Genomic DNA, 26,178 nt, shown 5'->3' on the forward strand with positions numbered 1-26,178 from the left:
TCACGGCTATATATCTGACTGGAGCAAACAGGTCTCGGTCTGAGGTGTTGCAGTGTCGGAAAGTCCCAATTACCTCACACCAGCTGCACGGACCGGCACCGGGTGGACGGACAGGAAACCCAGAACTGAACCGGTAAGATGATGGAAACCTTAGTGATGACATGAGATTCACAGGTTCCATTTCTGTGTTATCTCTGTTTTAAAAATGGATTCTGGTGTGAAAAGCTGCCTTTTGAGTGAAACTGAAGTCGAATCAGAAAATGGCTAAGAACTCGACTCTTGTTGCACATTTTTATGCTGAGAGCAGATAAGCTAAAGCCGGCCGCCGGCCAACACCCTTCTCTTAAAAGGACAAAGCAAACATTGCTCCATGATCACCTTTGGCCACCTTTGCTACACCAAGGTTTCACTGTGATGTAATTCCCAATAAGCCTCAACAGTGGGTTTCTCTGTGATGTCATTTTCATTCCCAGTCCCTGATACACAGCAGGAGTAGACAGATGTGTCAGCAGATGTGAACCCTTCAACATCATGGATGTTACGCAATAACGAAAGTCCTCCGTGTGACCCAAAGGTGACAGGAGAAAGTCAATATAGGGTTCGCCTTTGAATTTTCATTTATATTCTCATCTGTGAATGTGTTCTTCATTCCTAAATACATGATGGGCCACTTCAGTAAAAACCTTTATCTCAGGGAGCTCTGTGACATTTGCATGTTATATCTCCGGAAAAACTTGATTCAAATTTTAATGTGAAGAAAGAGTTTGTCATGGTGCTTCATTTAACTGTGACCTGAATTATGTGAACGTATGCTTACATTACAAATCAGCATTTTAAAGGTTTTTTTAACACTTGTATATTCTTATATATATTAAGGCCAGTTTAAATTTTTACATCAGAGTTTAAATGTTTACATATTACAGCTGACACCTGCTCTAAAATCAACTGTATTCATTTAAATTAGATACTAAATATAGTCTGTAAACAATACAAAGGGACCTTTTCATTCCCTTTAAGGGCAGTAATATAATATTGCATATTATTGGATGCAGAATGATGATAAGGAGATCAACAGGCTGTGATAAATCTTGAATGGTTATTTAACATCTTAAAAAAACATTTATGAAGTGGGTGTACTGTATGAAATAGCTGTTACACACAGAGATAACGTAGTCCTGCATTTCTGCTGCTGTTGGACAAACAGAAGGAAGCTGCTTCAGATAAGCAGGCCAGGACTTCATAGCAGTCACGTCTCACCTTTGGTGCATAAAGAATGCGTATGACAGCATTTACAGTCTCACTGAAACATTCGCTAAAACATTTGAAAGATCATGTTTTTAGAAGGGGAAAATAGAGAAGAAGAAGAAAAAGAAAGTGACTGTCAATGTTCCCTTACACCTGCCTTCACAGCCTTTTTTCCTGAGAGCGTTAAGTTCACACCAGAGGGTGACATGCTTCATCAGTGGGTTAGGGTTAGGGATTGTAGCTCAATAACTAACCCTAACCTATTAGGGTTAGGGATTGTAGCTCAATAACTAACCCTAACCTATTAGGGTTAGGGATTGGAGCTCAATAACTAACCCTAACCTATTAGGGTTAGGGATTGTAGCTCAATAACTAACCCTAACCTAATAGGGTTAGGGATTGGAGCTCAATAACTAACCCTAACCTAATAGGGTTAGGGATTGGAGCTCAATAACTAACCCTAACCTATTTTAACCCTAACCTGCTTTTAACATTTGCCCCCATACTTTTTTCTTTTTGCAAAATCTTATATCAATGATTTTCCTGTATGTATCAAGTCAATTTAAATTGTATGATTCAATTTGTTGATTCATTGATTATATGGAAATCACATGTTATAATGCTGAACTGTAATATGTTAACAGTAACAATCTTGCAGTTAATAAATCTATAGCATTGGTTCTATATTAGAAATGGAAAATGCTGTGGAAAAAATAAGACATAATAGGATTTGATAAGAGATTTTGAATTTAGGAATGAGCTTTTCTTGCCTTTATGGTAGCTCAAGGATTAAGTTTAGTCATACATTGTCTTTTTTCCTGAATTTTGCAATAATTAGAGCCTTCTATATACTGTGTGTATGTAATTATTGAAATAATGGTCTTTTACAGTATTTTTGTCGGTATTGTAATGGCTAGAAAGGGATAATAGATAAAACTCATACATTTCTGCTTATTATTTCAGACTTTCATACGTCCCGAGCTCTGACGACAGAAAACTGTCCTTGGCCTTTGTCCTGGGTTTCTGGCTGCCAAGTAAGTTCTGCCAAGTGATGGTTTGCATTTAAATACTCATTTTATTTATTTAACCAAAGAAAGTTCCAGAAAACTTCCTGTAGCAAACAGAAATCATTATCATATGCTGTACTTTCTCAGCTATTGTCTACTCACATTTAGAGGTGGTTTTTTAAACACCATACATCAAAAAGTATGTCAGCATTGTTGCAGATTTTGAGGTATACTACATTTACAAAGTTATCATAAGACTTTTAAAAATATATACTATAGCCAGTCCACTGTGCGTTTCTCTCGTTCATGTATGTGTGTATGTGTGTGTGTGTGGGGTGTGTGTGTGTGTGTGTGTGTGTGTGGGGGGGGGGGGGGGGGGGGGCTCCGACAGGCAGAAGTGAAGGAATGTGTGAACGATCTCGCGATATTGCCACTTTTAGTGGATAAACCCAGCCACAAAATAAGACATTAAAATATTTCCTCCATCTTGATGAGTAGGATACAACTTTGTTCTCCAAGGTAGTTTTCTCTGTCAACTGGACTGTTTCTTCTCTTGAAGACGTTCCTCCTTCTATCCAGAAGGCTTCTTCAGTTCTGAAATCGCTGGGGAGAGAGCTTGAAAATATATAGCCCCTGTGGACCATTTGCATGCTAATGATCTGGGTGGTCACCTGAGAGTCGTTAGCAGGGTCGTTGGTCGGGTCGTTCACCTAGTTTCTGTTGAGATGTCTCCCCTTTGTCTGCTGGGTCACATGGTGATGAGTCACTGGGTCTCCTGGAATGGTGTGAATGTTTGTTTTGTTGGTGGAAGGACTGGAGGACTGCATTGTATGTGGGTGACAGGAAGTGCCTCAGGCCACCACCTCTGTTTAAGGATGGTTTCTCCAATTTAACATGGATGCTTCCTTGACCCCCCTCTCAGACCAGCGGTCTTCTCTGGCCAGTATCCGTACTTGGCTGTCCTGGAGGAGTGCCCACTCTCCTTTAGGAGTAGGTGGACCTGCTGAGTCCTGACCTGAAGAGGTGGCACGTCTGTGTTGTGCCGTTCTTCTGTGGAGAGGTTGTTTGGTTTCCCCAATGTTCCTCACGTTCCTCCTGGTGCTGCACAGCATAAACAACATGACTTTGTTTGGGTCTTGGTGTCTTGTCCTTTGGGTGGACCAGCCTCTGTCTGAGAGTGTTGCTGGGTTTGAAATGAACCGGTATGTCGTGTTTCTGGAGGATCCTCCTAAACTTCTCAGAGACCCCGGACAGGTCGGGGATGGAAACACTGCGGCGTTTGTTTCTCTCCTCCTCTCCTTTGCTGGGGTCTCGCTTTCTTGAGGTTTTGGTGAAGGCCCAGTCTGGGTAGCCACATGTTTTGAGAGCTGTCTTAATGTGGTCCTGATCCTTCTTCCTGCCTTGGGATGTGGTGGGTATTTCTCTGGCCCGGTGTTGGAGAGTTCTGATCACTCCCAGCTTGTGTTCCAGTGGGTGGTGAGAGTCAAACTGGAGGTACTGGTCGGTATGTGTAGGTTTCCTGTAGACTTCATAGGTGAGGTTTCTGTCCTCAGTGATCTTGACAGCACAGTCCAGAAAGGCCAGGCTGTCACCCGGGAAGTGAAAAGTCTAAAGTTCTAAAAGGAAACATGTGCGTGCAAAATAGCCATTTTAGCATTGATGTAATTTTGATTATTCAGTATATTAAGACCTCATTGGAAATAGAAAGCCATTTTATTTTAGACGTAATATTTCAGCTAGTTACTGTACTGTCTCTCTGTCATGCAGCTTCCTAGGCCAAGATGGACTCCATTAATCAATACACTGGGGTGAAGAAAACTGGTCGCTCTCACACAAACCTTCACAGTCCTTTGGCTGGAATATTGCTGGAGAAGACAAAGGAGAAGTTATCAATATATGATGCCATGAAAAAACATCTTCTTAAACCAGGCACAGCACTAGCTCTGCTTGAAGCACAAGCTGCTACAGTGGGCATCATAGACCCAATAAGAAATTGCATATTTACCATAGCTGATGCTATCAAAGAAGGGGTCGTGGGACCAGAGTTAAAAGAGAAACTCCTCATTGCAGAGAAAGCAATCTCAGGCTATACAGACCCCTACACTAAACAAAAGATATCTGTCTACCAAGCTATGCAAAAAGACTTAATCCCACAAGATTATGGACTGAGGCTCCTAGAGGCACAGATAGCAACATATGGCCTGTTTGATCCTGTTGAAAAAACAAATATTTCACTTGAATCTGCAATTCAAAAAGGCTACTATGAAAAGGATCTGCTTACCAACCAGATATCAGAGCTCAGTGTGTATTATAATCCCAACACACAAGAAAATCTTGACTATATGAGCCTTTTAAAAGCATCCACTCTGGAGTCTGAAACAGGCCTGTTGCTCCTTCCAGTTTGTGTCGCTTTTAAAGGTCTGCGAAGAGGTATTTCCTCCACTCAGCTCCTTGAATCAAAGATTATTGATAAAAAAATATATGATGATCTACAGAATGGAGACACAACAATGCAGGATGTGATGTTAATTGAGACTGTGAGAGAATATCTGGAAGGTAAAGGCAGTATTGCTGGTATTGCTGTGATGTCATCCAATGAAAAAATGAGCATTTATCAAGCTATGAAGGAGGGTTTACTGATGCCCGGTACAGCACTTGTTCTCCTGGAGGCCCAAGCAGCAACTGGATACATAATTGATCCCATAGAAAATAAAAAGTTTACCGTAGATGAGGCGATCAAAAATGGAGTTATTGGCCCAGAATATCATGCAAAGCTGCAATCTTCTGAAAGAGCAGTAACTGGTTACAAAGACCCATATTCAGGTGAAACTATATCTTTATTTCAAGCATTGACAAAAGACCTCATTGTGAAGGACCATGGGATCCGCCTTCTAGAGGCACAAATTGCTACTGGGGGCATAATAGACCCAATAAACAGTCACCGAGTTCCCATAGAGGTGGCCTTCAAGAGAGGTTATTTCAATGAAGAAATGAAAAGAATACTGCAGGATTCAAGTGATGACACGAAAGGATTTTTTGATCCAAACACACAAGACAACCTAACTTATCTTCAGCTAATGGAAAGATGTGTTATTGACCCCATCACTGGATTGTGCCTCCTTCCTCTTCTTGACAAGTCCAACAGACTGAATGATAACTTCATTGACTACAAAACAAAAATGGTCTTCAAAAAGGAAAAAGGAAAAATGACATGTGGGAAGTATATGGGCGTGGAAGCATCTTTGTGGGAACTTCTCATGTCAGAATACTTCAATGAACAGCAGAGGAGAGACATCATTCAACGATACAGAGAAGGCAAGTCCAGCATCAAAGCAATCATGACCATGGTTGTGGAAATGATTGATAAGTCTGTAGAAAAAACAAAAGTGATATTTGAAGGCATCAGAGAAACGGTCACTGCTAATCAACTTGTTGAGGCAGATATAATGAGTCAAAAGGTCCTGGAGGATCTGAGAAAGGGAAAAATATCAGTACAGGAGGTGACAGATGATGAAAACATCAACATGTACCTAAAAGGGAAAGACAGTATTGCAGGTATTTTGCTTCCGGATTCTCAAATCATGACCATCTACCAGGCCAGGCAAAAAGGTTTGCTGATGCCAGGAACTGCCCTGGTTTTACTGGAGGCACAGGCAGCAACAGGATTTATTATTGACCCAGTGGGAAACAGAAAGTTTTCAGTGGATGATGCTGTCAAAGCTAAGATTGTAGGAGCTGATGTCTGTCAGAAGCTGCGCTCAGCTGAAAAAGCAGTCACTGGATATAAAGATCCATATGATGGCAAAATAATTTCTTTGTTTCAGGCTATGCAAAAAGATCTCATTCTTAAAGAACATGGAATTCGACTCTTGGAGGCACAAGTTGCCACTGGTGGCATTATAGACCCAGTCAACAGTCACCGCATTCCTGTCCACGTGGCCTATAAGAGAGGATACTTTAATGAAGAAATGAACCAGATCCTGAATGATCCAAGTGATGACACCAAAGGATTTTTTGACCCCAACACCTTTGAAAATCTTACGTATTTACAGCTTATAGCCAGATGTGTCACTGATCCTGGTACTGGTCTGTGTCTCTTACCACTTAAAAACAAAAGGAAGATTAACATAGATAATATTAGAGGAAGATTTGAAGCATTAACGGTTTCTGTTGGGTACGGCAGATTCAAAGACAAGCACACGTCACTATGGGAGCTCATCAACTCTGAATATCTCACTGAGGACAAAAGGCAGGAGTTGTTCAGGCTCTTCATGTCCAGGAAAATAACGACTGACCAACTTATTGTCACAGTTGTAAAGATCATTGAGTGCAAAGATATTAAACAGCAAAAAGAACTCACCTTTAAAGGTGTTAGAGGAGAAATCTCTGTATTGGACCTTTTAGAACTTGAAATCTTGGATGAAAAAACATACAACGATTTGATCAGTGGAAAGATCACAACCACTGATGTGATGGAAATGGACAGTGTGAAAGTTTACCTAAAAGGAAAAAGTTGTGTGGCTGGAGTGATACTGCAACCATCAAATCAAACACTAAGCATTTATGAAGCTCAGAAAATGGGCATTCTCACACCGGGCACTGCCCTTTGTCTTCTTGAAGCACAAGCAGCTACAGGCTCTATAGTTGATCCTTTGAAAAACAAAAAGCTTACAGTGGAGGAAGCTCTAAAAGCAAATCTAATTGGCCCACAGCTGTATGAAAATCTTCTCTCTGCAGAGAAAGCAGTAACTGGTTACACAGATCCATACACTAATCAAAAGATCTCTCTTTTCCATGCCTTGAAAAAGGACCTAATAGTCAAAAAACATGCCATTCGTTTACTTGAGGCTCAAATTGCAACTGGTGGTATTATCGATCCTTTCAAATGTCTTCATTTACCCCTTGAGGTTGCATATAGAAAAGGCTTTTTTGATGAAGAGCTTAATCAAATCCTTCTGGACCCAAATGATGACACAAAAGGCTTTTTCGACCCTAAAACACAAGACAATTTAACATATATGGAAATGTTGAGTAGATGCATCAAGGATCAGAAAACTGGACTGCTTCTCTTCCCACTGAACGAAACAAGAAAATCTGAGGGAACAGGGATACAAATGTATCCTGAGACAGAGATTAAACAAACGTTTACAAGGACTTCTGTGAGCATAACTGTTGGAAATATAGAAAAAGCTTTTTCCCTGTGGGAATTGATTCACTCTGGGTACTTCACCGAGGACCAGTGTCTTGAAATTTTGGAAAAATACAGAACAAGGAAGGTAACCATAGAAACCATAATCACACTAGTGGTTTCTACCATTAATGAATTGGAGAAAAGTAAAACTTCCAAATCAGTAATGGGCCTGCGAAAGCCGGTTTCCATAGAGAAGCTACTGGATTACCATATTATTGATACTGACACATACAGAAAGGTGAAAGATGGAGAGCTCAATTTGGATGCATTAGCTCAAAATCACCAGGTGAACAGATATATAAAGGGGACAGGAAGCATTGCTGGAGTTAAGGTGTATCCATCTCAGAAAATAATGAGCATAAATGAAGCCAAAAAAGAAGATCTATTGACACATGGTAATGCATTGTTACTTTTGGAGGCACAGGCTGCTACGGGTTGGATAATCGATCCAAGTAAATACAAGTTTCACTCTGTTGAAGAAGCAGCAAAAGAGAAAATATTTGGACCAGAAATGCATGAGCCCCTTCTATTAGCTGAACGAGCTGCTACTGGCTATAAAGATCCATATACAGATGCAAAAATTTCATTGTATGAAGCCATGACAGAAAAGCTGATTGAAAGAAAACATGGCATTCGTCTTCTTGAGGTACAGATTGCAACTGGTGGTGTAATCGACCCAAACCAAAGTCTCAGATTGCCGATTGAAGTAGCCATTAAAAAAGGCTACATTGACGAGGAAATAAGGAAAATGGTGTTAGATCCTACAGATGAGTCAAAAGGATTTTATGATCCAAATACCAAAGAAAACATTTCTTACCATGACCTAATCAAGTGCTGTGAGAGAGATCCTCAAACTGGGCTACTACTTTTACCCCTGCACAAAGAAGAAACCTGTGTGTTCCGAACTGATGAAGCAATAGAGCAGGCATTCAAGAAGAAAACACTCACAATGAATGTTGGAAAGTTTAAAAACAAAGAAGTGACTTTATGGGAAATTTTTCTGTCTGAGTACATCTCAAAACAAAAAAGGGAGCAGCTTTTGCAACAATACAAAATGGGAGACATGAAATTAGATGAGATCATTGAAATAATTACAGTAATCATTACAGAAGTATCATCAAAAGAAAGAAAGTTCAAAGGACTGAGAAAACAAGTTTCAGCCAGTGAGTTGTATGAGTCAAAGATTATTTCAAAGGACCTTTTCACAAAGATTATTGAAGGGAAAGTAACAGAAGAAAATGTGAGCAAAATGGAATCAATCCAAAAGTACCTTGGAGCAACAAACTGTATATCTGGTGTAAAAGTTGAATCAACAAAGAAAGTGATGAGTATCTATGAAGCCAAAGCCAAAGGTCTTCTGACTCCTGGGACAAGCCTGGTTTTGTTAGAGGCACAGGCTGCCACAGGATTTGTCATTGACCCTGTGAACAACAAGAAACTTTCAGTGGAAGAAGCTGTCACCCAAGGTGTTGTTGGCCAGGAATGGAAAAACAAACTGCTTTCAGCAGAAAGAGCTGTTACTGGGTACAAAGATCCTTACACAGGAAACACAATTTCTTTGTTCCAGGCCTTGAAAAAAGACCTCATTGTCAAAGATCATGGAATTCGACTTCTTGAAGCCCAAATCGCCACAGGTGGCATCATTGACCCAGTACACAGTCACAGAGTTCCTGTACAAGTGGCTTATGCAAGAGGATACTTTGACGAAGAAATGAACCAGATTCTGTCTGATCCAGATGACGATACCAAAGGTTTCTTTGATCCCAACACTCAGGAGAACCTCACCTACCTCCAGCTGGTCGAGAGATGTGTCACAGATCCCGCCACGGGTCTTAGCCTACTGGTCATTGTTAGAAAAGGTGAGGTTTATTTCTTTGTTGATGAAGCTACAAAGCTTGTTCTAAAATCTACAACAACAACAAGGGCAGGAGGAAAATACCAGGGAACAGTAGTGTCACTATGGGATCTCCTGTACTCCAAATATATCACTGAGGAAAAGAGGAGAGATCTTGTGCAACGGTACAAATCCGGCTCCATCAACATTGATCAGTTTTTGGAAATCATCCTGACTATCATTCAGTCCACTACGACCTCTTCATCATCGACTTTTACAGACACACAGCCAGAAATCAAAGGAGACAGCAGCACGGCAAGAGCTACAATCACTACAGTTACCGATACAACTAACATTCAAACATTCCATGGCATCAGAAAGGATGTCACAGTTACTGAGTTGCTGGAGTCCAAAATTATTGATGAGACCCTCTTTAAAGATCTGAGCGCTGGGAAAGTCACTGTGACTGAAGTTAGCGAAATGCACAGCGTGCGCAAGTACCTGGAGGGGACTAACAGCATTGCCGGGGTGTACCTGCAGTCCACCAAAGAGACCCTGAGTATCTATGAAGCCAAACGCAGAGGCCTGCTAACCCCTGGAACTTCTCTGGTTCTTCTGGAGGCCCAAGCTGCCACAGGATTTGTCATTGACCCAGTAGAGAACAAGAAACTTTCGGTGGAAGAAGCTGCTGCTCAAGGTGTTGTTGGCCAGGAATGGAAAAACAAACTGCTTTCAGCAGAAAGAGCTGTTACTGGGTACAAAGATCCTTACACAGGAAACACAATTTCTTTGTTCCAGGCCTTGAAAAAAGACCTCATTGTCAAAGATCATGGAATTCGACTTCTTGAAGCCCAAATCGCCACAGGTGGCATCATTGACCCAGTACACAGTCACAGAGTTCCTGTACAAGTGGCTTATGCAAGAGGATACTTTGACGAAGAAATGAACCAGATTCTGTCTGATCCAGATGACGATACCAAAGGTTTCTTTGATCCCAACACTCAGGAGAACCTCACCTACCTCCAGCTGGTCGAGAGATGTGTCACAGATCCCGCCACGGGTCTTAGCCTACTGGTCATTGTTAGAAAAGGTGAGGTTTATTTCTTTGTTGATGAAGCTACAAAGCTTGTTCTAAAATCTACAACAACAACAAGGGCAGGAGGAAAATACCAGGGAACAGTAGTGTCACTATGGGATCTCCTGTACTCCAAATATATCACTGAGGAAAAGAGGAGAGATCTTGTGCAACGGTACAAATCCGGCTCCATCAACATTGATCAGTTTTTGGAAATCATCCTGACTATCATTCAGTCCACTACGACCTCTTCATCATCGACTTTTACAGACACACAGCCAGAAATCAAAGGAGACAGCAGCACGGCAAGAGCTACGATCACTACAGTTACCGATACAACTAACATTCAAACATTCCATGGCATCAGAAAGGATGTCACAGTTACTGAGTTGCTGGAGTCCAAAATTATTGATGAGACCCTCTTTAAAGATCTGAGCGCTGGGAAAGTCACTGTGACTGAAGTTAGCGAAATGCACAGCGTGCGCAAGTACCTGGAGGGGACTAACAGCATTGCCGGGGTGTACCTGCAGTCCACCAAAGAGACCCTGAGTATCTATGAAGCCAAACGCAGAGGCCTGCTAACCCCTGGAACTTCTCTGGTTCTTCTGGAGGCCCAAGCTGCCACAGGATTTGTCATTGACCCAGTAGAGAACAAGAAACTTTCAGTGGAAGAAGCTGCTGCTCAAGGTGTTGTTGGCCAGGAATGGAAAAACAAACTGCTTTCAGCAGAAAGAGCTGTTACTGGGTACAAAGATCCTTACACAGGAAACACAATTTCTTTGTTCCAGGCCTTGAAAAAAGACCTCATTGTCAAAGATCATGGAATTCGACTTCTTGAAGCCCAAATCGCCACAGGTGGCATCATTGACCCAGTACACAGTCACAGAGTTCCTGTACAAGTGGCTTATGCAAGAGGATACTTTGACGAAGAAATGAACCAGATTCTGTCTGATCCAGATGACGATACCAAAGGTTTCTTTGATCCCAACACTCAGGAGAACCTCACCTACCTCCAGCTGGTCGAGAGATGTGTCACAGATCCCGCCACGGGTCTTAGCCTACTGGTCATTGTTAGAAAAGGTGAGGTTTATTTCTTTGTTGATGAAGCTACAAAGCTTGTTCTAAAATCTACAACAACAACAAGGGCAGGAGGAAAATACCAGGGAACAGTAGTGTCACTATGGGATCTCCTGTACTCCAAATATATCACTGAGGAAAAGAGGAGAGATCTTGTGCAACGGTACAAATCCGGCTCCATCAACATTGATCAGTTTTTGGAAATCATCCTGACTATCATTCAGTCCACTACGACCTCTTCATCATCGACTTTTACAGACACACAGCCAGAAATCAAAGGAGACAGCAGCACGGCAAGAGCTACGATCACTACAGTTACCGATACAACTAACATTCAAACATTCCATGGCATCAGAAAGGATGTCACAGTTACTGAGTTGCTGGAGTCCAAAATTATTGATGAGACCCTCTTTAAAGATCTGAGCGCTGGGAAAGTCACTGTGACTGAAGTTAGCGAAATGCACAGCGTGCGCAAGTACCTGGAGGGGACTAACAGCATTGCCGGGGTGTACCTGCAGTCCACCAAAGAGACCCTGAGTATCTATGAAGCCAAACGCAGAGGCCTGCTAACCCCTGGAACTTCTCTGGTTCTTCTGGAGGCCCAAGCTGCCACAGGATTTGTCATTGACCCAGTAGAGAACAAGAAACTTTCAGTGGAAGAAGCTGCTGCTCAAGGTGTTGTTGGCCAGGAATGGAAAAACAAACTGCTTTCAGCAGAAAGAGCTGTTACTGGGTACAAAGATCCTTACACAGGAAACACAATTTCTTTGTTCCAGGCCTTGAAAAAAGACCTCATTGTCAAAGATCATGGAATTCGACTTCTTGAAGCCCAAATCGCCACAGGTGGCATCATTGACCCAGTACACAGTCACAGAGTTCCTGTACAAGTGGCTTATGCAAGAGGATACTTTGACGAAGAAATGAACCAGATTCTGTCTGATCCAGATGACGATACCAAAGGTTTCTTTGATCCCAACACTCAGGAGAACCTCACCTACCTCCAGCTGGTCGAGAGATGTGTCACAGATCCCGCCACGGGTCTTAGCCTACTGGTCATTGTTAGAAAAGGTGAGGTTTATTTCTTTGTTGATGAAGCTACAAAGCTTGTTCTAAAATCTACAACAACAACAAGGGCAGGAGGAAAATACCAGGGAACAGTAGTGTCACTATGGGATCTCCTGTACTCCAAATATATCACTGAGGAAAAGAGGAGAGATCTTGTGCAACGGTACAAATCCGGCTCCATCAACATTGATCAGTTTTTGGAAATCATCCTGACTATCATTCAGTCCACTACGACCTCTTCATCATCGACTTTTACAGACACACAGCCAGAAATCAAAGGAGACAGCAGCACGGCAAGAGCTACGATCACTACAGTTACCGATACAACTAACATTCAAACATTCCATGGCATCAGAAAGGATGTCACAGTTACTGAGTTGCTGGAGTCCAAAATTATTGATGAGACCCTCTTTAAAGATCTGAGCGCTGGGAAAGTCACTGTGACTGAAGTTAGCGAAATGCACAGCGTGCGCAAGTACCTGGAGGGGACTAACAGCATTGCCGGGGTGTACCTGCAGTCCACCAAAGAGACCCTGAGTATCTATGAAGCCAAACGCAGAGGCCTGCTAACCCCTGGAACTTCTCTGGTTCTTCTGGAGGCCCAAGCTGCCACAGGATTTGTCATTGACCCAGTAGAGAACAAGAAACTTTCAGTGGAAGAAGCTGCTGCTCAAGGTGTTGTTGGCCAGGAATGGAAAAACAAACTGCTTTCAGCAGAAAGAGCTGTTACTGGGTACAAAGATCCTTACACAGGAAACACAATTTCTTTGTTCCAGGCCTTGAAAAAAGACCTCATTGTCAAAGATCATGGAATTCGACTTCTTGAAGCCCAAATCGCCACAGGTGGCATCATTGACCCAGTACACAGTCACAGAGTTCCTGTACAAGTGGCTTATGCAAGAGGATACTTTGACGAAGAAATGAACCAGATTCTGTCTGATCCAGATGACGATACCAAAGGTTTCTTTGATCCCAACACTCAGGAGAACCTCACCTACCTCCAGCTGGTCGAGAGATGTGTCACAGATCCCGCCACGGGTCTTAGCCTACTGGTCATTGTTAGAAAAGGTGAGGTTTATTTCTTTGTTGATGAAGCTACAAAGCTTGTTCTAAAATCTACAACAACAACAAGGGCAGGAGGAAAATACCAGGGAACAGTAGTGTCACTATGGGATCTACTGTACTCCAAATATATCACTGAGGAAAAGAGGAGAGATCTTGTGCAACGGTACAAATCCGGCTCCATCAACATTGATCAGTTTTTGGAAATCATCCTGACTATCATTCAGTCCACTACGACCTCTTCATCATCGACTTTTACAGACACACAGCCAGAAATCAAAGGAGACAGCAGCACGGCAAGAGCTACGATCACTACAGTTACCGATACAACTAACATTCAAACATTCCATGGCATCAGAAAGGATGTCACAGTTACTGAGTTGCTGGAGTCCAAAATTATTGATGAGACCCTCTTTAAAGATCTGAGCGCTGGGAAAGTCACTGTGACTGAAGTTAGCGAAATGCACAGCGTGCGCAAGTACCTGGAGGGGACTAACAGCATTGCCGGGGTGTACCTGCAGTCCACCAAAGAGACCCTGAGTATCTATGAAGCCAAACGCAGAGGCCTGCTAACCCCTGGAACTTCTCTGGTTCTTCTGGAGGCCCAAGCTGCCACAGGATTTGTCATTGACCCAGTAGAGAACAAGAAACTTTCAGTGGAAGAAGCTGCTGCTCAAGGTGTTGTTGGCCAGGAATGGAAAAACAAACTGCTTTCAGCAGAAAGAGCTGTTACTGGGTACAAAGATCCTTACACAGGAAACACAATTTCTTTGTTCCAGGCCTTGAAAAAAGACCTCATTGTCAAAGATCATGGAATTCGACTTCTTGAAGCCCAAATCGCCACAGGTGGCATCATTGACCCAGTACACAGTCACAGAGTTCCTGTACAAGTGGCTTATGCAAGAGGATACTTTGACGAAGAAATGAACCAGATTCTGTCTGATCCAGATGACGATACCAAAGGTTTCTTTGATCCCAACACTCAGGAGAACCTCACCTACCTCCAGCTGGTCGAGAGATGTGTCACAGATCCCGCCACGGGTCTTAGCCTACTGGTCATTGTTAGAAAAGGTGAGGTTTATTTCTTTGTTGATGAAGCTACAAAGCTTGTTCTAAAATCTACAACAACAACAAGGGCAGGAGGAAAATACCAGGGAACAGTAGTGTCACTATGGGATCTACTGTACTCCAAATATATCACTGAGGAAAAGAGGAGAGATCTTGTGCAACGGTACAAATCCGGCTCCATCAACATTGATCAGTTTTTGGAAATCATCCTGACTATCATTCAGTCCACTACGACCTCTTCATCATCGACTTTTACAGACACACAGCCAGAAATCAAAGGAGACAGCAGCACGGCAAGAGCTACGATCACTACAGTTACCGATACAACTAACATTCAAACATTCCATGGCATCAGAAAGGATGTCACAGTTACTGAGTTGCTGGAGTCCAAAATTATTGATGAGACCCTCTTTAAAGATCTGAGCGCTGGGAAAGTCACTGTGACTGAAGTTAGCGAAATGCACAGCGTGCGCAAGTACCTGGAGGGGACTAACAGCATTGCCGGGGTGTACCTGCAGTCCACCAAAGAGACCCTGAGTATCTATGAAGCCAAACGCAGAGGCCTGCTAACCCCTGGAACTTCTCTGGTTCTTCTGGAGGCCCAAGCTGCCACAGGATTTGTCATTGACCCAGTAGAGAACAAGAAACTTTCAGTGGAAGAAGCTGCTGCTCAAGGTGTTGTTGGCCAGGAATGGAAAAACAAACTGCTTTCAGCAGAAAGAGCTGTTACTGGGTACAAAGATCCTTACACAGGAAACACAATTTCTTTGTTCCAGGCCTTGAAAAAAGACCTCATTGTCAAAGATCATGGAATTCGACTTCTTGAAGCCCAAATCGCCACAGGTGGCATCATTGACCCAGTACACAGTCACAGAGTTCCTGTACAAGTGGCTTATGCAAGAGGATACTTTGACGAAGAAATGAACCAGATTCTGTCTGATCCAGATGACGATACCAAAGGTTTCTTTGATCCCAACACTCAGGAGAACCTCACCTACCTCCAGCTGGTCGAGAGATGTGTCACAGATCCCTCCACGGGTCTTAGCCTACTGGTCATTGTTAGAAAAGGTGAGGTTTATTTCTTTGTTGATGAAGCTACAAAGCTTGTTCTAAAATCTACAACAACAACAAGGGCAGGAGGAAAATACCAGGGAACAGTAGTGTCACTATGGGATCTACTGTACTCCAAATATATCACTGAGGAAAAGAGGAGAGATCTTGTGCAACGGTACAAATCCGGCTCCATCAACATTGATCAGTTTTTGGAAATCATCCTGACTATCATTCAGTCCACTACGACCTCTTCATCATCGACTTTTACAGACACACAGCCAGAAATCAAAGGAGACAGCAGCACGGCAAGAGCTACGATCACTACAGTTACCGATACAACTAACATTCAAACATTCCATGGCATCAGAAAGGATGTCACAGTTACTGAGTTGCTGGAGTCCAAAATTATTGATGAGACCCTCTTTAAAGATCTGAGCGCTGGGAAAGTCACTGTGACTGAAGTTAGCGAAATGCACAGCGTGCGCAAGTACCTGGAGGGGACTAACAGCATTGCCGGGGTGTACCTGCAGTCCACCAAAGAGACCCTGAGTATCTATGAAGCCAAACGCAGAGGCCTGCTAACCCCTGGAACTTCTCTGGTTCTTCTGGAGGCCCAAGCTGCCACAGGATTTGTCATTGACCCAGTAGAGAACAAGAAACTTTCAGTGGAAGAAGCTGCTGCTCAAGGTGTTGTTGGCCAGGAATGGAAAAACAAACTGCTTTCAGCAGAAAGAGCTGTTACTGGGTACAAAGATCCTTACACAGGAAACACAATTTCTTTGTTCCAGGCCTTGAAAAAAGACCTCATTGTCAAAGATCATGGAATTCGACTTCTTGAAGCCCAAATCGCCACAGGTGGCATCATTGACCCAGTACACAGTCACAGAGTTCCTGTACAAGTGGCTTATGCAAGAGGATACTTTGACGAAGAAATGAACCAGATTCTGTCTGATCCAGATGACGATACCAAAGGTTTCTTTGATCCCAACACTCAGGAGAACCTCACCTACCTCCAGCTGGTCGAGAGATGTGTCACAGATCCCTCCACGGGTCTTAGCCTACTGGTCATTGTTAGAAAAGGTGAGGTTTATTTCTTTGTTGATGAAGCTACAAAGCTTGTTCTAAAATCTACAACAACAACAAGGGCAGGAGGAAAATACCAGGGAACAGTAGTGTCACTATGGGATCTACTGTACTCCAAATATATCACTGAGGAAAAGAGGAGAGATCTTGTGCAACGGTACAAATCCGGCTCCATCAACATTGATCAGTTTTTGGAAATCATCCTGACTATCATTCAGTCCACTACGACCTCTTCATCATCGACCTTTACAGACACACAGCCAGAAATCAAAGGAGACAGCAGCACGGCAAGAGCTACAATCACTACAGTTACCGATACAACTAACATTCAAACATTCCATGGCATCAGAAAGGATGTCACAGTTACTGAGTTGCTGGAGTCCAAAATTATTGATGAGACCCTCTTTAAAGATCTGAGCGCTGGGAAAGTCACTGTGACTGAAGTTAGCGAAATGCACAGCGTGCGCAAGTACCTGGAGGGGACTAACAGCATTGCCGGGGTGTACCTGCAGTCCACCAAAGAGACCCTGAGTATCTATGAAGCCAAACGCAGAGGCCTGCTAACCCCTGGAACTTCTCTGGTTCTTCTGGAGGCCCAAGCTGCCACAGGATTTGTCATTGACCCAGTAGAGAACAAGAAACTTTCGGTGGAAGAAGCTGCTGCTCAAGGTGTTGTTGGCCAGGAATGGAAAAACAAACTGCTTTCAGCAGAAAGAGCTGTTACTGGGTACAAAGATCCTTACACAGGAAACACAATTTCTTTGTTCCAGGCCTTGAAAAAAGACCTCATTGTCAAAGATCATGGAATTCGACTTCTTGAAGCCCAAATCGCCACAGGTGGCATCATTGACCCAGTACACAGTCACAGAGTTCCTGTACAAGTGGCTTATGCAAGAGGATACTTTGACGAAGAAATGAACCAGATTCTGTCTGATCCAGATGACGATACAAAAGGTTTCTTTGATCCCAACACTCAGGAGAACCTCACCTACCTCCAGCTGGTCGAGAGATGTGTCACAGATCCCGCCACGGGTCTTAGCCTACTGGTCATTGTTAGAAAAGGTGAGGTTTATTTCTTTGTTGATGAAGCTACAAAGCTTGTTCTAAAATCTACAACAACAACAAGGGCAGGAGGAAAATACCAGGGAACAGTAGTGTCACTATGGGATCTCCTGTACTCCAAATATATCACTGAGGAAAAGAGGAGAGATCTTGTGCAACGGTACAAATCCGGCTCCATCAACATTGATCAGTTTTTGGAAATCATCCTGACTATCATTCAGTCCACTACGACCTCTTCATCATCGACTTTTACAGACACACAGCCAGAAATCAAAGGAGACAGCAGCACGGCAAGAGCTACGATCACTACAGTTACCGATACAACTAACATTCAAACATTCCATGGCATCAGAAAGGATGTCACAGTTACTGAGTTGCTGGAGTCCAAAATTATTGATGAGACCCTCTTTAAAGATCTGAGCGCTGGGAAAGTCACTGTGACTGAAGTTAGCGAAATGCACAGCGTGCGCAAGTACCTGGAGGGGACTAACAGCATTGCCGGGGTGTACCTGCAGTCCACCAAAGAGACCCTGAGTATCTATGAAGCCAAACGCAGAGGCCTGCTAACCCCTGGAACTTCTCTGGTTCTTCTGGAGGCCCAAGCTGCCACAGGATTTGTCATTGACCCAGTAGAGAACAAGAAACTTTCAGTGGAAGAAGCTGCTGCTCAAGGTGTTGTTGGCCAGGAATGGAAAAACAAACTGCTTTCAGCAGAAAGAGCTGTTACTGGGTACAAAGATCCTTACACAGGAAACACAATTTCTTTGTTCCAGGCCTTGAAAAAAGACCTCATTGTCAAAGATCATGGAATTCGACTTCTTGAAGCCCAAATCGCCACAGGTGGCATCATTGACCCAGTACACAGTCACAGAGTTCCTGTACAAGTGGCTTATGCAAGAGGATACTTTGACGAAGAAATGAACCAGATTCTGTCTGATCCAGATGACGATACCAAAGGTTTCTTTGATCCCAACACTCAGGAGAACCTCACCTACCTCCAGCTGGTCGAGAGATGTGTCACAGATCCCTCCACGGGTCTTAGCCTACTGGTCATTGTTAGAAAAGGTGAGGTTTATTTCTTTGTTGATGAAGCTACAAAGCTTGTTCTAAAATCTACAACAACAACAAGGGCAGGAGGAAAATACCAGGGAACAGTAGTGTCACTATGGGATCTACTGTACTCCAAATATATCACTGAGGAAAAGAGGAGAGATCTTGTGCAACGGTACAAATCCGGCTCCATCAACATTGATCAGTTTTTGGAAATCATCCTGACTATCATTCAGTCCACTACGACCTCTTCATCATCGACCTTTACAGACACACAGCCAGAAATCAAAGGAGACAACAGCACGGCAAGAGCTACAATCACTACAGTTACCGATACAACTAACATTCAAACATTCCATGGCATCAGAAAGGATGTCACAGTTACTGAGTTGCTGGAGTCCAAAATTATTGATGAGACCCTCTTTAAAGATCTGAGCGCTGGGAAAGTCACTGTGACTGAAGTTAGCGAAATGCACAGCGTGCGCAAGTACCTGGAGGGGACTAACAGCATTGCCGGGGTGTACCTGCAGTCCACCAAAGAGACCCTGAGTATCTATGAAGCCAAACGCAGAGGCCTGCTAACCCCTGGAACTTCTCTGGTTCTTCTGGAGGCCCAAGCTGCCACAGGATTTGTCATTGACCCAGTAGAGAACAAGAAACTTTCGGTGGAAGAAGCTGCTGCTCAAGGTGTTGTTGGCCAGGAATGGAAAAACAAACTGCTTTCAGCAGAAAGAGCTGTTACTGGGTACAAAGATCCTTACACAGGAAACACAATTTCTTTGTTCCAGGCCTTGAAAAAAGACCTCATTGTCAAAGATCATGGAATTCGACTTCTTGAAGCCCAAATCGCCACAGGTGGCATCATTGACCCAGTACACAGTCACAGAGTTCCTGTACAAGTGGCTTATGCAAGAGGATACTTTGACGAAGAAATGAACCAGATTCTGTCTGATCCAGATGACGATACCAAAGGTTTCTTTGATCCCAACACTCAGGAGAACCTCACCTACCTCCAGCTGGTCGAGAGATGTGTCACAGATCCCGCCACGGGTCTTAGCCTACTGGTCATTGTTAGAAAAGGTGAGGTTTATTTCTTTGTTGATGAAGCTACAAAGCTTGTTCTAAAATCTACAACAACAACAAGGGCAGGAGGAAAATACCAGGGAACAGTAGTGTCACTATGGGATCTCCTGTACTCCAAATATATCACTGAGGAAAAGAGGAGAGATCTTGTGCAACGGTACAAATCCGGCTCCATCAACATTGATCAGTTTTTGGAAATCATCCTGACTATCATTCAGTCCACTACGACCTCTTCATCATCGACTTTTACAGACACACAGCCAGAAATCAAAGGAGACAGCAGCACGGCAAGAGCTACGATCACTACAGTTACCGATACAACTAACATTCAAACATTCCATGGCATCAGAAAGGATGTCACAGTTACTGAGTTGCTGGAGTCCAAAATTATTGATGAGACCCTCTTTAAAGATCTGAGCGCTGGGAAAGTCACTGTGACTGAAGTTAGCGAAATGCACAGCGTGCGCAAGTACCTGGAGGGGACTAACAGCATTGCCGGGGTGTACCTGCAGTCCACCAAAGAGACCCTGAGTATCTATGAAGCCAAACGCAGAGGCCTGCTAACCCCTGGAACTTCTCTGGTTCTTCTGGAGGCCCAAGCTGCCACAGGATTTGTCATTGACCCAGTAGAGAACAAGAAACTTTCAGTGGAAGAAGCTGCTGCTCAAGGTGTTGTTGGCCAGGAATGGAAAAACAAACTGCTTTCAGCAGAAAGAGCTGTTACTGGGTACAAAGATCCTTACACAGGAAACACAATTTCTTTGTTCCAGGCCTTGAAAAAAGACCTCATTGTCAAAGATCATGGAATTCGACTTCTTGAAGCCCAAATCGCCACAGGTGGCATCATTGACCCAGTACACAGTCACAGAGTTCCTGTACAAGTGGCTTATGCAAGAGGATACTTTGACGAAGAAATGAACCAGATTCTGTCTGATCCAGATGACGATACCAAAGGTTTCTTTGATCCCAACACTCAGGAGAACCTCACCTACCTCCAGCTGGTCGAGAGATGTGTCACAGATCCCGCCACGGGTCTTAGCCTACTGGTCATTGTTAGAAAAGGTGAGGTTTATTTCTTTGTTGATGAAGCTACAAAGCTTGTTCTAAAATCTACAACAACAACAAGGGCAGGAGGAAAATACCAGGGAACAGTAGTGTCACTATGGGATCTCCTGTACTCCAAATATATCACTGAGGAAAAGAGGAGAGATCTTGTGCAACGGTACAAATCCGGCTCCATCAACATTGATCAGTTTTTGGAAATCATCCTGACTATCATTCAGTCCACTACGACCTCTTCATCATCGACTTTTACAGACACACAGCCAGAAATCAAAGGAGACAGCAGCACGGCAAGAGCTACGATCACTACAGTTACCGATACAACTAACATTCAAACATTCCATGGCATCAGAAAGGATGTCACAGTTACTGAGTTGCTGGAGTCCAAAATTATTGATGAGACCCTCTTTAAAGATCTGAGCGCTGGGAAAGTCACTGTGACTGAAGTTAGCGAAATGCACAGCGTGCGCAAGTACCTGGAGGGGACTAACAGCATTGCCGGGGTGTACCTGCAGTCCACCAAAGAGACCCTGAGTATCTATGAAGCCAAACGCAGAGGCCTGCTAACCCCTGGAACTTCTCTGGTTCTTCTGGAGGCCCAAGCTGCCACAGGATTTGTCATTGACCCAGTAGAGAACAAGAAACTTTCGGTGGAAGAAGCTGCTGCTCAAGGTGTTGTTGGCCAGGAATGGAAAAACAAACTGCTTTCAGCAGAAAGAGCTGTTACTGGGTACAAAGATCCTTACACAGGAAACACAATTTCTTTGTTCCAGGCCTTGAAAAAAGACCTCATTGTCAAAGATCATGGAATTCGACTTCTTGAAGCCCAAATCGCCACAGGTGGCATCATTGACCCAGTACACAGTCACAGAGTTCCTGTACAAGTGGCTTATGCAAGAGGATACTTTGACGAAGAAATGAACCAGATTCTGTCTGATCCAGATGACGATACCAAAGGTTTCTTTGATCCCAACACTCAGGAGAACCTCACCTACCTCCAGCTGGTCGAGAGATGTGTCACAGATCCCGCCACGGGTCTTAGCCTACTGGTCATTGTTAGAAAAGGTGAGGTTTATTTCTTTGTTGATGAAGCTACAAAGCTTGTTCTAAAATCTACAACAACAACAAGGGCAGGAGGAAAATACCAGGGAACAGTAGTGTCACTATGGGATCTCCTGTACTCCAAATATATCACTGAGGAAAAGAGGAGAGATCTTGTGCAACGGTACAAATCCGGCTCCATCAACATTGATCAGTTTTTGGAAATCATCCTGACTATCATTCAGTCCACTACGACCTCTTCATCATCGACTTTTACAGACACACAGCCAGAAATCAAAGGAGACAGCAGCACGGCAAGAGCTACGATCACTACAGTTACCGATACAACTAACATTCAAACATTCCATGGCATCAGAAAGGATGTCACAGTTACTGAGTTGCTGGAGTCCAAAATTATTGATGAGACCCTCTTTAAAGATCTGAGCGCTGGGAAAGTCACTGTGACTGAAGTTAGCGAAATGCACAGCGTGCGCAAGTACCTGGAGGGGACTAACAGCATTGCTGGGGTGTACCTGCAGTCCACCAAAGAGACCCTGAGTATCTATGAAGCCAAACGCAGAGGCCTGCTAACCCCTGGAACTTCTCTGGTTCTTCTGGAGGCCCAAGCTGCCACAGGATTTGTCATTGACCCAGTAGAGAACAAGAAACTTTCGGTGGAAGAAGCTGCTGCTCAAGGTGTTGTTGGCCAGGAATGGAAAAACAAACTGCTTTCAGCAGAAAGAGCTGTTACTGGGTACAAAGATCCTTACACAGGAAACACAATTTCTTTGTTCCAGGCCTTGAAAAAAGACCTCATTGTCAAAGATCATGGAATTCGACTTCTTGAAGCCCAAATCGCCACAGGTGGCATCATTGACCCAGTACACAGTCACAGAGTTCCTGTACAAGTGGCTTATGCAAGAGGATACTTTGACGAAGAAATGAACCAGATTCTGTCTGATCCAGATGACGATACCAAAGGTTTCTTTGATCCCAACACTCAGGAGAACCTCACCTACCTCCAGCTGGTCGAGAGATGTGTCACAGATCCCTCCACGGGTCTTAGCCTACTGGTCATTGTTAGAAAAGGTGAGGTTTATTTCTTTGTTGATGAAGCTACAAAGCTTGTTCTAAAATCTACAACAACAACAAGGGCAGGAGGAAAATACCAGGGAACAGTAGTGTCACTATGGGATCTCCTGTACTCCAAATATATCACTGAGGAAAAGAGGAGAGATCTTGTGCAACGGTACAAATCCGGCTCCATCAACATTGATCAGTTTTTGGAAATCATCCTGACTATCATTCAGTCCACTACGACCTCTTCATCATCGACTTTTACAGACACACAGCCAGAAATCAAAGGAGACAGCAGCACGGCAAGAGCTACGATCACTACAGTTACCGATACAACTAACATTCAAACATTCCATGGCATCAGAAAGGATGTCACAGTTACTGAGTTGCTGGAGTCCAAAATTATTGATGAGACCCTCTTTAAAGATCTGAGCGCTGGGAAAGTCACTGTGACTGAAGTTAGCGAAATGCACAGCGTGCGCAAGTACCTGGAGGGGACTAACAGCATTGCCGGGGTGTACCTGCAGTCCACCAAAGAGACCCTGAGTATCTATGAAGCCAAACGCAGAGGCCTGCTAACCCCTGGAACTTCTCTGGTTCTTCTGGAGGCCCAAGCTGCCACAGGATTTGTCATTGACCCAGTAGAGAACAAGAAACTTTCGGTGGAAGAAGCTGCTGCTCAAGGTGTTGTTGGCCAGGAATGGAAAAACAAACTGCTTTCAGCAGAAAGAGCTGTTACTGGGTACAAAGATCCTTACACAGGAAACACAATTTCTTTGTTCCAGGCCTTGAAAAAAGACCTCATTGTCAAAGATCATGGAATTCGACTTCTTGAAGCCCAAATCGCCACAGGTGGCATCATTGACCCAGTACACAGTCACAGAGTTCCTGTACAAGTGGCTTATGCAAGAGGATACTTTGACGAAGAAATGAACCAGATTCTGTCTGATCCAGATGACGATACCAAAGGTTTCTTTGATCCCAACACTCAGGAGAACCTCACCTACCTCCAGCTGGTCGAGAGATGTGTCACAGATCCCGCCACGGGTCTTAGCCTACTGGTCATTGTTAGAAAAGGTGAGGTTTATTTCTTTGTTGATGAAGCTACAAAGCTTGTTCTAAAATCTACAACAACAACAAGGGCAGGAGGAAAATACCAGGGAACAGTAGTGTCACTATGGGATCTCCTGTACTCCAAATATATCACTGAGGAAAAGAGGAGAGATCTTGTGCAACGGTACAAATCCGGCTCCATCAACATTGATCAGTTTTTGGAAATCATCCTGACTATCATTCAGTCCACTACGACCTCTTCATCATCGACTTTTACAGACACACAGCCAGAAATCAAAGGAGACAGCAGCACGGCAAGAGCTACAATCACTACAGTTACCGATACAACTAACATTCAAACATTCCATGGCATCAGAAAGGATGTCACAGTTACTGAGTTGCTGGAGTCCAAAATTATTGATGAGACCCTCTTTAAAGATCTGAGCGCTGGGAAAGTCACTGTGACTGAAGTTAGCGAAATGCACAGCGTGCGCAAGTACCTGGAGGGGACTAACAGCATTGCCGGGGTGTACCTGCAGTCCACCAAAGAGACCCTGAGTATCTATGAAGCCAAACGCAGAGGCCTGCTAACCCCTGGAACTTCTCTGGTTCTTCTGGAGGCCCAAGCTGCCACAGGATTTGTCATTGACCCAGTAGAGAACAAGAAACTTTCGGTGGAAGAAGCTGCTGCTCAAGGTGTTGTTGGCCAGGAATGGAAAAACAAACTGCTTTCAGCAGAAAGAGCTGTTACTGGGTACAAAGATCCTTACACAGGAAACACAATTTCTTTGTTCCAGGCCTTGAAAAAAGACCTCATTGTCAAAGATCATGGAATTCGACTTCTTGAAGCCCAAATCGCCACAGGTGGCATCATTGACCCAGTACACAGTCACAGAGTTCCTGTACAAGTGGCTTATGCAAGAGGATACTTTGACGAAGAAATGAACCAGATTCTGTCTGATCCAGATGACGATACCAAAGGTTTCTTTGATCCCAACACTCAGGAGAACCTCACCTACCTCCAGCTGGTCGAGAGATGTGTCACAGATCCCGCCACGGGTCTTAGCCTACTGGTCATTGTTAGAAAAGGTGAGGTTTATTTCTTTGTTGATGAAGCTACAAAGCTTGTTCTAAAATCTACAACAACAACAAGGGCAGGAGGAAAATACCAGGGAACAGTAGTGTCACTATGGGATCTCCTGTACTCCAAATATATCACTGAGGAAAAGAGGAGAGATCTTGTGCAACGGTACAAATCCGGCTCCATCAACATTGATCAGTTTTTGGAAATCATCCTGACTATCATTCAGTCCACTACGACGTCTTCATCATCGACTTTTACAGACACACATACGTTCTAATGCTGATGATGATTCAAAGGGCTTTTTTGATCCCAACAGAAAAAGAGTAACACATATTTAAACCTTATTGACTGATGCGTTACAGATTCTGCCACATGTCTTAGTTTCCTGCCCTTGCAAATCTGAATCAAAATGAAAGCTGAATAAAAATATTTTTTACAAGTCTTTTTCACCATCACATTTTTTTGTTTCCTTTTTTGTTTCATGAATATTGCCTTTTTTTCTTAAATGCTTTAAATGTGAATCATTGCAATTTTCTTACTGTGTGTATCTGCTAATTTACTATCCTTTGATCTGTGAATTTTTTTAATGTCGTAAATATGAATTAAAACTGAATATCTTTTTCAAAAACTGTGGTCTCACAAGTTTGACATTTAGTAATTTTACAATGAAATTTCAAAAATTCATGTTTGATTGGATTCATCCTGCAAGCATCTAATTGTGATTTCTCGTCCTCCTTTGATATAAAAGTTTTCCTCCCTTCCCCCTCCTCCCTCTCCCCCCCTTCTCTCCTCCTCCCCCCCTTCTCTCCTCCCCTCCCCCCTCCCTCCCTTCTCTCCTCCTCCCCCCCCTTCTCTCCTCCCTTCTCCCCTCCTCCCCCCCTTCTCTCCTCCCTTCCCCCCTCCTCC

The 26,178-nt window shown here is 43.5% G+C and overlaps 1 protein-coding gene across 1 annotated transcript; it reads left to right on the plus strand.

Moving 5' to 3' along the window:
• On the plus strand, positions 1–25,711 carry eppk1 (epiplakin 1). Its single transcript, XM_029844518.1, has 3 exons — positions 1–133; positions 2,209–2,279; positions 4,020–25,711. Exon 3 carries the CDS (start codon positions 4,034–4,036, stop codon positions 25,547–25,549), a length of 21,516 nt encoding a protein of 7,171 aa, XP_029700378.1. The 5' UTR covers positions 1–133; positions 2,209–2,279; positions 4,020–4,033; the 3' UTR covers positions 25,550–25,711.
• Positions 25,712–26,178: the final 467 nt, after the last annotated feature.

Source organism: Takifugu rubripes, chromosome 12 (genome assembly GCF_901000725.2).
Source record: "Takifugu rubripes chromosome 12, fTakRub1.2, whole genome shotgun sequence".
NCBI classification, from domain to species: Eukaryota; Metazoa; Chordata; class Actinopteri; order Tetraodontiformes; family Tetraodontidae; genus Takifugu; species Takifugu rubripes.